The sequence below is a fragment of the Lipotes vexillifer genome, unplaced genomic scaffold (genome assembly GCF_000442215.2).
Source record: "Lipotes vexillifer unplaced genomic scaffold, Lipotes_vexillifer_v1.1 scaffold1438, whole genome shotgun sequence".
NCBI lineage: Eukaryota > Metazoa > Chordata > Mammalia > Artiodactyla > Lipotidae > Lipotes > Lipotes vexillifer.
In genome coordinates, this window is record NW_006797921.1 from 218,292 (window position 1) to 230,930 (window position 12,639).

The window sequence follows — 12,639 nt, forward strand, 5'->3', positions numbered from 1 at the left end:
TCCTGCTGCTGCAATTGGCACTTTCTAGCCATGAAGGGATGATTTAATAACTGCCATGCCAGACGTTCTAAAGCAGGTGAAATCAGTGGAAAGGAAAGAACTAGAAATATTCACAGGAAAGGGATATGAATCATTCTCTTTCTTGGTCAACGGCAGCTCCAACAAATGCAAAGTTGTTTTTTTCTTTTTCCCAATGTGGCATTCCTCCGTATATTAAATTGAATAAGAGCATGATTCTTAAAACCAAAATCTTCCATGCTGGAGGAAACTTATCAGTGTAAATCATGACAATTTATAAAGAAGGCAGTTTTGATTTTTTTATAAGATTACTTACCATTATTATATTTTAGACCCATTTGTATTAGCCAATTTACCATTTATATTAAATAGCCAATTAACTTACCAGTTATATTAACTGTCTTTTTGAATAAAGGGCACGTTTCCAAAGAACAATTCAACTAACGTGAGACAATTGTGAGTGGAAATGTCCAATATGGACAAATGTAAATGAATACGCATGAATGTTCTGCCAGAGTAAACGGGAGAATGAAGGTGTCGCTCTCTGATAGAAATGGTGGAATAAGGAATCTTCAGTAAGGTTTACCCCTGCAATAGGCTACAAAGAAATTCTCTTAGAAAAGTAATACACATAGGTCACACACCCTTTTCACCTCCAGATTCCCTCTTCCTTTATTCTAACCTTGTACCCCAAGGTCCAGTCTGAGAGGAAGCAGGTTTCCTGCCCTTTCAGAGACCACTTTCAGAGCTTTACCTGTGCTCTTGGGTCACCTTCCCTCCCATCTCCTCTGGGGCCTTTTGCTTTCCATTATTTCTATTATCTTCTATTTTTCTCCATTAGTCCATATTTCCATTTATCCATGAGTTTCTCCCTCTCCACCTATAAAACAGCTCAAATGCTCCAACATCCTAACATTAATAACCATTTCCTTGACATGGCTTCCCCTTCAAATCATCCCTTTCTTGCTCTTATTCCTTTCATCTAAAAACTCTATCTGCCTCTGCTTCCCGGTCTCTTAACTGCATCTTCTCCATTCACTGTGGACTGGCTTCCTGATCTCCTGTACCCACTCCTGCACCCATGGATCCATGAGGCCTCATCCATAGTTCTGAAGTTCAAAATGCTCTGAAGACAGAAAGTGTTTTTTTTTTTTTCTTAACTTATTTGACAGTAAAACCTGACTAGAACTGACCTGAGGCTATTTGCAGTTTTTATTCATCCTGAGTAGTGTGACTGTTCATACTTCTCACTGCAGACTTATGAATATGCTTGTAACCGATGGTATATGTGCTGTTTTACCTTTCCAAAGTCTGAAAATTGCTGAATTCTGAAGCAGTGGCCCACAGGTTTCAGATGCAGGCTTCCGGACCCACACTGTCAAGTCCAACAGCTCTTCTGACACCTGTCCACCTCACTGTCATTGACGGCTGCCCTTCCCTGTCTTGCCTCCCGAGTCCCTCTTTCCTGCTACTCTTGGATCTTTCGACAGCAAATTCTGCTGGCTCCTCTTCCCCTGTCCACTCTTTAAATATAACTGTGTCCCCTACGATTTTGATCTCTGATCTCTTATTTTCTCAGTCTGTACTTTCTCCTGGATGATGTCATTCACTCACAAGATTTAAGAACCTTCTATATGTAGACACATGCCTCCCAAATCTACATCCTAAATATCGACGTCTGTTTAGATATCCAAAAATACATTTCAACCACCAGTCCTACTGGCCCTCCAAACCTAGCATGTACAAACACAAGCCTTCATTCCTCCCTCTTTGTTCCCTGCCTTAGTCAATGGTATTATCATCTACCACCTGCCCAAGCTAGAAATCACAGTGTCATCCTTCTCTCCATAACACCATTCAGTCATTGTCTACATCCTAGCAATTCCATCTCCAAAAGACATTTTAGCATTAGTCTCTTCTTTCCTAACTGCAAAAATGCTGATGTGTGACTGCAAATTAGAATTTGCCCAAGAGAGCAGTTACAGAACATTTGTAGGATTGGATAGCCTGCTGAAATCTAAACTTTTTTGCCCCTGGTTTGCTCCCGATGACTGAAGTCTATCCAAATACTTCTGTGGTTACAGAAGTTCCAACAAAGCCAAGACAGCCCTTGGTACAGAAACAAATCTACAAAGAAGGCACAGCTCTGTTGAGCCAGGCATCAGGGCAGGTCCTTTGCTCTGAATTCAAAAGCATTCCTCCAAGGCAGATCAAAAGAAAAGCCAGCTCTGTTTTGGTTCTGGACATGATGTGTGGGCTCAGTTTGTCTATATTCCTCATTAAGTGTTGTAGATAATTCAACTGAGTGACTGAAAGATATTTTCTAAAGGCCTAACTGGATGAAACCTGTGTTACACCTAGGAATCTATAGAATGAAAGAGCTGTACAGATAATCCGAGACTGACTTATCTGGTACCAGTCTAAAAATTCAGTTGTGTCACTTCTGATATCTCTCAGTATAAATTTTGAGATAAACATTGTGTTAAAACATAACTATGTCCTGATTTCAGTACTACTTTTTACATTTTTATACAGTGTCTATCTCTATAAAAAGGATAGAGATACAAGTACACATTAAGCTTACATGTAATTTACCCTGTTTTCTGAGGAGCCAGTAAACAAGGCTGTGGGCTCATTAGGATGCAAACCTGAGCCTAGATACAACCCCAAGACCGTTTGAATCCAGTCTGTTAAAACACTTGGGAGAACATTAAATAGTAGTAAAGACTGCCTGTGATTCTTCCTGTAGCATCACACCCCTGGAGCAATAGGGGAACCCCTGATGGACACAATGGCAGGACCAACACTAGGTTTAGAGACAGAATTCAATCTGAACATTTGGAACTGGAAAGTCAATAGAATAAGCTCAGTGAAGGCTCCAGAGAGAGCATTTGTGCTGTTGTTCCAGGGCTCAAACGTACAGATCAGAGTGTCTGTGAAAAAGAAGGTGTTGATGGAATTAAGGCAAATAGTAGACATTTAAAAAAGAAGAAAAAGTTGAACTATTAGATATATTGGTTTAATGAGATTATGTCATATCAGGACCAATAGTATTGCTTTCTCTAACGAAAAGTGAATATAATCACTCATATCTACTGTTGTTATCCGTAATGACTTCGTTTCCGTTACATATTTTTTCCTCAGTTGAAAACAAGAAGCTGACCTTTTGCAAGTGGGAAGATCAGCTTTTTCCTTATTGGCATTTATAATATTGACTGTTGCATTTAGCAGTACTAATTTAAAGTCTAGACTTCAGGGCAAAAGAGGCTCTTTGCAGCCTATCACCACCTGCAACAACCTAGCCATCCCACAGCGACAGTAACACCCTGCGCTTATACAACCTGGAAAACATGATAGCAAGTGAATTCACTTGCCTCCAAAATGTCATCATTTCAAGCTACAGCTCAGAAATCCTTTGGTTCTAGGAATGTTCTATATGCTTCTAGGACCATCTAAGAATTCATAATAATTGGACCTTAAAAACTAGGTGGGGGGGAACTTATTGTATTTCTCAGATACTCTAGTTAAAAACTTGGTTTGGCTTATTAGTGAACCAACAGTGAACTGATTAGTGAAGCTAACAGCAGCTTTGTACAGTCACTTGAGGATCTAGAGAAATGTCTGGGTCCTTGCAGTCCCTACCTTGACTACTCCCACAAACACGAGATTATTCCCCCCATAAAGGGGCAAAAATCCTTCTCAAATGATAGGCAAGAAATTGATCTGTAGCTAAAGAAATCATTTTTTCCTGTGTGAAACAAATTTCTTGACTCAAGCAACTGCTCCATGAATGGATAAAATAGAATTTAAAAGGAAAAAAAAAAAAAAAAAGACCCGCAATGCTGGATAGTGTAAAATGTTTGAACACAAGAAAATGGTTAAACATCATTTCCTCCATTTGTAAAACATCATTTTATCATTTTTGTGGGAAAATCCCCAATTCTTTATTTTATCTTGGTGAAACGTGAGCACAGCATAGTTAACATTGGTAGGTTATTTTTTGGAAGTCAAAAAATAAGAGAATTTTAATTCTAGAAGAAGCATTCTACCCTTGGCATAATTCTATGCCTTTGGATTATATCAATGGCTTACCATATGAGCACTTAGATAACTCTTATGAACACTCTGAAATTATTATATCATGCATGATACAACGTGGTACCTGAACAGAAGTGAAACATGGACCTCACATCCATCAGTCCTCATGTTTCATTGCAGCAGAGTGTGACTGTAGAAGGCATTTGGCTTAAACATGAAATAAAGCATTTACCAGGCTGAGTATAGGACACTTCTGGACTTGGTGATGTCTTTGGCTTCGGAGTAACACGCTGGAACACCTTAGGAGCTGAAAGAGAGAGCTCGGATCATGAGTCATTTGGTTTTAGCATCTCCCAGTCTTGCTTAACACATAAGATATGACAAAGTATAAGGCTGATTACTGATTTTAAAAAAGTATTGAAATGGGATTTAGATGGAAAAATAAACCTTAAGCTCTAAAAACAGATCAGTTAGAATTCCAGATACTTTAAGAAAAATGAAATGTGAGAAACAGCAAAATTTGACTAAGCATAAGAACAGGATGCATAATTTTTTTAAAACGTCATTTCAGAAGAGATAGCAATTTAATTAATGCAAGAGTGTTCTTCTTTTGTGGATGTTTGCTTGACTTCTTAAACCCATCCCCATGTCTTTCTGTGAAGATGAATTCAGTGAAGTCAGAATGGGAGCCCATGAAGTATGGGAAAGAGCAGCTTAAAGTCAGCTCAGCAACAGCAGAAAGAGAAGTGGGCAACGGAATGGAAGGGGTAGGCTCGCATTCTACATCCCTGGCAATTGTTAGGCTCCAAATAAACCTTTAAAGGACATGTTCACAAACCAAAATTGTCTTTCCACAGCTGTTCCTTTGGAGTAACAAGGTGCAATCAAATGTAATAGATACTAGGAAAAAAAAAAAAGGTCTACTTTATTTATAGCTCATTTTACAATTTCAAAAGTACTTTCATAAGGATTATGCCCTTTGATTCTCACTGTACTGCTGAGAGGAAGGAATTATCAGCTTCACTTTAAAGCTATTTGCCTGGGGTCACGTGATCATTAAGCACCAGAGACAAGACCTGAACACTGAGGTCCAGACATGACTGCTAGGTCCCAACACTTGGGCTCGCTATATCCCAGCTCTGCAGGTCACATTTTAACTTGTTCCTCATTTTTTTAGGTGGAATTAATAAACCGGCCCTAACTGAAAGGGTGATTGTGAGAATTAAGTGTGAAATGTCAAAATGATGTGAAAGCTATACCCCTACACATATCTGTTTCTACTTCTGGAGAATCTTTACAAATTTGACATTGAAGGATCTGAGTATATTTTGCTTTTCACATTGTTTGCCCCCTCAAGAATTAGGAGCAATTTTGATGGTTATAAGATTTCTAGATATAAAATCATTAGCAGGACTGTTCATTATCACTTATGAACATAGGAATCTAAAAATCAAACCTGGGCTTCCCTGGTGGTGCAGTGGTTGAGAGTCCGCCTGCCGATGCAGGGGACACGGGTTCGTGCCCTGGTCCGGGAGGATCCCACATGCCGCGGAGCGGCTGGGCCCGTGAGCCATGGCCGCTGTGCCTGCACGTCCGGAGCCTGTGCTCCGCAGCGGGAGGGGCCACAACAGTGAGAGGCCCGCATACCGCAAAAAAAAAAAAAAAGAGAGAAGCCCACGCACCGCAACGAAGAGTAGCCCCCACTCACTGCAACTAGAGAAAGTCCGCATGCAGCAACAAAGACCCAACGCAGCCAAAAATAAATAAAATAAATATTAAAAAAAAAAAAGAAATAAAAATCAAACCTGTATTTTAATGATGAAATATTCTTGATGGTTTCTTCCAAATTTTTGATCCCACTATCCCCTCAAATGCCAAATATAGTAAATTTAACTTTTGCTATCTAATTTATCAACATAGTTTAAGTATAAATGAGGTGGCATGCCCAATTACAGAATTTCATTCTGAAAACAGTGGTAGATGAATACATTGCATTGCTCTTTAAGTTGTACACACTATTGTTAGATGATGCCCTTATAGCCCAACAATAATAATTTGCGTTTGGTATTGATATTGCACGTACAAACAGAACATTCTCCCATTCAAATGGCCTTTTGAAATTCACAACAGCTAGCCAGGGGTAAGGAGGGAGTACTACTAGGGTTTAAATATTTGTTTTTGAACTACTGAGTGATACATATGTATACATACACAAATATCCTTGAAAGACTATAAAAACCTAGGGTATTGCTGGGATCTATTAAGTAAAGCTCATATTTTCCTGGGTAAGAGAGATCCTAATTTCACCCACTTTTAAGAGGAATAAGTAGAGTGCATTTTTTCATGATCAATTTTCCAAATAGTCCCCTTACACTAGGTTGCCCTGACAAAGCTAGAAGTGTTTGGATTGTAGCTACTTTCCAGGGGAGATGCTGATGGGCTGGGAGTTTGCTCATGATGCTCTCTTGTTATAGCCTGCAGTCACTCCAGGCTTTCAGAGTGAGAGTGGAACCACTGAGCGTATGCATCTATCCATTCTGAAGTTGCTTACCTTGTCGAGGAAGGTTAGCTAAAGGTCTAAATCAAAATCAAACAAAGTTGAAACTTAGAATACAGTGTCATAATGGGAAATTAGAGTAAGCTCCTGATTTACTATATTGTATTTGTATAAGTGCAGAGTATGGCTCAAAAAGATAAAATTATGAATAAGTCTTCCTTCTTAGTTCATATCTCCTTTACTTTTTAAAATGTTACTAATGAGGACTTTATATCCTCAATGTTTTAACTTCCAGCACTTCTTGTTTCTCATCTTTTCTCTTATTTTCCATCATTCATTGTTTTATGCTTTCTTATTTCTTTCCATTTCTCCTTTTTCTGCCTCATTTGTTCTATGCTTTATATTCACATAAAAGGTTGAGCTTCTTCTCGTGATTTTATCTGCTGATTTCTTAGATTTTAGTTTCCTATCCACAAATTTAATATACTTGCTTTGTTTTTTATTCTTATTCTATTATTCATTACTTATTCACTAATCATCAATTATTTTCCCCAGTATTTCTTATATATTAATAGTTCAAATTTATTTCTTGTTATTATTTTAAATTTCTTATTCTTTCAGATGATTGTTGCTTTGGTACCTTCATCTACTTACATATCACACCCATATTATTTTTTAGCAAAGTTTTAGTAATTAAAAAAAACATATTTTAAAATACATTAAAGCAGACTTAAAATCATTAGCTAGATGTAGTAAATGGAACTGTTTTTTAAGGAGTTTTCCTTCAAAGAAAAAGCAATAGGTAAAATTTCTCTCGGAAATATTAAAGAAAGTGTTAATACCTCTCAGATATTAAAGACCATCCCCACATCTACAGTGTTTTTCTTTCAGTAGGGATACTGAGATATGATTAAAGAATTTGTGCCGGTAATTCAGAGCTACTACCTAGATCAAGCATAATTTTGATGCTGCTAACGTTTTCCTTTCCCCAGACCACTGGTTATAGTTAGGGTTCCTTTCCTAGTAAATTGGGTAGGTGCACTTCATATGCTTTTTGGAAGTGGGCCATGTATAAAAAATAAATTTAGATTTAGGGGACTGGCCTAGACTATAACTTCCTTGACTACAGAAGGATGAAATTTTGTTTCACATTCCCAGTGTCTAGCACATTGTCTGGTGTGAGGTCAGCATGCAATAAGTAGTTGTTAAGTGACTAACTGATGAAATGAATTAATCAGCCACTTAAGCACAAAGGATGGTACAATTTTAAATTAGGAGAGAAGAGAGACAGGAGATCAGTTGATTCATGACAATAGACTAGGCATGACTGTGTATATGCTTGGAGTAGGGACCAATGTTAGAGATGTCTGGAAAAACTGATGGACTGCAGAGGCCGGATGAGGAAGAGGTTAAAAATCGATGTAAAATGCTCAGGATCTGCAACAGATATAAATGAGAAACTGAAAGGAGGCAAAGATGAGCTTTCTTTGAGGCATGTCAATTTTATGGTAGCCTGAAATGGAGATCTGCCAAGGCAGTCAGAGGAATTGGACAAGATCTTGGTTGATAAGTTAGGGTTAGAGTTAATCATTCAATCATTCAAGTAAGAGCTTCTTGAACAGAATAAAAAATAGTTTATAATGACTCTTGTTTAGGTCCTTCCCAAAATTCCTAGCAAAACAACCAAAGCAATATTATGTTATTATTTTACAGGAGAGGATATATATTAAAAATCTTCATGACCTAATGTTAAATAAAATTGACTGAAAGGCCAAAAAAATTAGGTGATTGGCAGGGGGAGGACATTCAAGGACCATGGAAGGTTCTCTCAAGCTGCGAGAAGTGAAGGGAGTAGGCAGGCTACTCTTTTAAGAAATTCCATTCTCCTCCATCCCCCTCTCAAATAATATAACAAAAGGGAAGCTTCTGGAATAAGCTACTCCAATAATATACTTTTTGATAAAGTCTAAAAATAAATGTAAATATTTATTAGGTTTCAAAGGAAGTCTTATTTTATAAGGGTTAAAAACCTAACTTGCTATAATTCAACAGAGTAACTCCGCTAATATCAAAATTTTCAGGCCAGAATAATAAAATAAGTATTTACCTGGCTGTGTCGGTGGGATTCTTAGACGTGGAGATATTTTTGGTTTGGGAGGAGCTCGCGGTGTCTGCTTGGGCACTAAAAGAAAGGATATAGGTTCGGAGCTCTTGAGGTCTTCAAGTGTCACAGTACCTAAACCTCTAGGATCTCAAAGATGTTTGTTGAGTAATTGAAGACCTAAATACACAGCAATTAAAGTTCCCAAAGAGCCACAAAGTATAAGAAGGTAATTTTCTTATTATAATGGAAAAAAAAAAAACACCAAGGCAGCACATTAAAGATATCCAAGATATTCAGCTGGCAAATGAAACTGTTGGAATTTTAGAAATATCCACTTCAAATACCTATTAAATAGGTTAAAAATAAATTTCATAATAAAATAATTCATCATTATAAGTTCACATCGTTTTATCAGAATAACCCAGTATAATATTTTAAGTGCAAAGAGATACAATTTCTTCTAAATAAAAAGCACATTACATTCCAAATATACCTAGAAAATGAATGTATCTTAATAGTAAGTGCTAATGGAAAAAAATTAATCTTATTAAACAAAACACAATTTTTATTGGTCATATTGGAGAAGAAAAATTGAACAGAAATTGAAAGGATACATTATTGAAGAAAGTTATTCTTCTGCTGAGCAATTCCCAAAGAAGTTCTAGGACATTCAGTGTAAAAAATCAATTATTTCTTCACCAAGAAAATTAAAAGTTTATCCTGCTGGAGGAAAAGAATTATCAAATGAAAGATCGCAGCTTGTGGAAATACCTTGTTTGGTTGGGTTCAGTGTGTTTGGGATAAAGAGAGATAAGAAGAAACAAAATGGTTTTCAAGGTCACAGAGTTTCAGGCACCTTAAGAAAAGCTTGCTGAAAATAAGAGTTATTAGATAAAAGAAGAAGCTGAGTCTGTAGGGACTTCTTCCTGATAGTGAGTCAAAATATACAAGGCATGCAATGGTTTCAGTGGAATCTTCTTGCCTGTGGAGAGATGAACAAGATATGTTGGAGATTACACTGGTTTAGGAGCCTGGAGCTGGGAGATTTAGAGTTCGCTTTGTGGATCACTCGGTCTACAACATTGGGTTCTTCATCAACAGTAACAGGATTTTTAAGAGCCCTTCCAACCCTAAAATTCTATATTTCTACAATGTCCTTAGTCTTGTGATATTCTGACTCTGAACTGCTTTGCTTGCCGAAGTTCGTACTGATAGGCTATTTGCTTCCCCAGGGTATAAGAGACCATCTTGCAGGTAAAGACATGTCATGAGGCAATTCTATAAAAAATGATTCAGAATGAGATTAGTATCACTGATAGTATCTACGATTAAATATTTCAATCATATTAGTGATTAAAGCTATTTAACAAAACTTCAGAAAAGTTAGAGATAATTGACACAGATCCAGCTAATGCAGTCAGTGTGGAATTTTGGTAAAAATTAAACTGTAGAGTTTAATAGGCAAAGGATATTAACAGGATTTAACAGGACATTTTAGAGGACAATGAATAAAATTAATATCCATATCTCCTTTGGAAATAGAGCCATATAAAATAGTTTAATGGCCATCAAAATACAAGTTTGGGCTTATTTATGATAAACTGACATTCCAAGAGAGCCTGCAGATATTGAGAAAATTTTCCCTTGTAAGCAGCATATTTAGTTATCCGCATTGATGATTTGTTTTCCCATATTTCAAATTCCACCATCAAGTAAACCCTTATGACTTGCCAAGTAACCAGTTTGACTTCAGTTTCTCTTATTTGTATGCAGTGAAATGGCCAAACTGCCACAGGAAGGAGCAGTAGAAAGTAGTAAGGGACCTGAATAATGACAAGATGACTGACCAATTGTACCCTTTTTTGTGGAATGCTCCAGTATTTCTGGAGGTTTTGGTTAATCTTAAACAAATTAACTATCTTAAAATAGTTTTTATATGACCACAGACCTTGTAAAACTAGTCAAGATGATAAAGTATTTAAAATTGGGATATTTATATTTTAAAAAGAATATAAATGTTCTTCCCCAGAAACATTACTATTTTCTATATGAAAGACTTGCAGAGCAGCTGAGAGGTGTTTTTCAGTTATATCCTAAATAATGTTCACAACACTGCCATATGACTGGCTATAGATTATGGATAGAAGGAGGAGTGGGGCATCAGAAAGGTAGGGTCAAATACTGTGAGCAGTGATTAAGTTAGGGCTTTTGATAACTAGTAATAGTGCCCATATATATTGTCTTTCCATTCTTGTAAGTTCTGCAAACACTCACCTTCTACATGAAACACAAAATAACGTATTTACCCGGTTCGGTCTGAGGCTCATCTGGGCTGGGTAGGATTACAGTTTGGGAAGGCAGAGGTGATGTTTCTACGGTAATTGAAGGAAAGTACCCAGGGTTACTATAGCACTTCACACACCTTGAGTACAGATGACAGAACAGATGGTAACAAGTGGATTTTAAAGAAAAAAAGAAAGCAAATTGCAAGTCTACAGCAAAATAGCACTCCTGCTTCTTCATAATGCATTTAGTTTAAAAGCTGCTTAGAGATGCCAGGTTACAAAATACTTTCAAGGTAAGCAATAGCCTTACTTTTTAAATCCTCACTCCACACTAGTACATCCCCAACAGTGCTAGAAAGATAGGTTCAGGAGGAACCATAAGGAGAAAAATAAATTTAAAATGTTAAGGCATAAGCCATTCAGCAGCACTGAATTTTGTTTAACTAATGAAGAAAAAAATCAAACATGTAAATGAATGTGATGAAATGAGTGTTAATGGAAAGTATGTTGCTAGGGCAGAAGGTATAAATGGATCATCATACAAAAAATATTATCTGAAGTATTCAACATAATACCAAGCTGGCAGAATGTTTAACATTAGGAAAAAAGACACTTTAGATTTGACAGTTTCAGTGACTGAAGTAGAGAGAGACCAAGGTCTAGATACAAAGCTGAATGGGAGAAGACACTTTTTGGACAATGGTTATGAATAGAAGCACCTAGAAAGAAAATTAACTGCCATGACAAAGAATGATGTTGCAACATGAATTCACAGTGAGGGAGAACCTGGGTTCTCAGGTGATGGCGACAATGAGGGCAAAAACTGCCAGGGTGTGTCATTACCTAGCGTGATCTCAGGTGGTTCAGACACATTTGTAATAGATTCCACAACTGTATCAAAACAAAGGAGAACAATTTTAAAAAGCTTAAGATGTTAGGCCACAGTCAAGTATCTCTTTCTTGAATATCAACACACCTCATTCTCTTGAGAATCTGCATCACATTTTTACAGATAGGACAATGGATTAGGATAAGAAAAAAGAATCAAGAGGGAAATCCTATTCTATAACCCTAATCCTCCAACTAATATTTATGTTTTAACTGTCATTAACTGTCAAATTTATTATGCCTCAATATTTAGATACCACAGAGAAACTGAAATTTCTGCATTCAGAGAGTCACTTATCATTTTAAGAATTCAAGAATTTTAGAAGATATAGCCTTCAAAGCTATTCCACTGTAGATCAACTAACCCAGCTTGAACTTTCAAATTCCATGAAATGTGATACTAATTAAAAATTTTTTGAATAAAAAATAGAAGCATGGAAACCTTTACCACCTTCAGTCTTTGGCTCTTCTGGCCTGAGTGGTGCTTTGGCAGTGGAATATACATAATCTATTTCAGTTGGTGCTAGGGAAGAAACAGGGAATGGCGGGTTAGTGGTGGACAGCCCATAGCACCCACTTTAATGGAACACTGTTTAATTTTAAAACAGAAGTTAATTAAGTAGATAGATTTGTGAGAGTAGACAACATTTAGGTAGATTATGAAGATGACCACAATGAAGGCAGGAAATGAAGGCAGTGTGCAGTGTGGAACACATACACACACACATGATAACTGGCAGGGTCTACAGCGATTTCTACCTGGAGCAAAGCAGATAATTTCACTTCCTTATTTTTGTTTAAGGATTCTA

The 12,639-nt window shown here is 37.0% G+C and overlaps 1 protein-coding gene across 1 annotated transcript in view; it reads right to left on the bottom strand.

Moving 5' to 3' along the window:
* ABI3BP (ABI family member 3 binding protein) overlaps positions 1–12,639 on the bottom strand; it is a 114,745-nt gene that overhangs the window by 63,584 nt on the left and 38,522 nt on the right. Inside the window, exons 29-33 of the mRNA XM_007469979.1 lie at positions 12,282–12,353; positions 11,786–11,833; positions 10,964–11,029; positions 8,661–8,735; positions 4,289–4,363 (exon numbers count right to left, since the gene is read on the bottom strand). Of these exons, the coding sequence (XP_007470041.1) occupies positions 4,289–4,363; positions 8,661–8,735; positions 10,964–11,029; positions 11,786–11,833; positions 12,282–12,353 (336 nt within the window). The remainder of the gene's footprint in view (positions 1–4,288; positions 4,364–8,660; positions 8,736–10,963; positions 11,030–11,785; positions 11,834–12,281; positions 12,354–12,639) is intronic.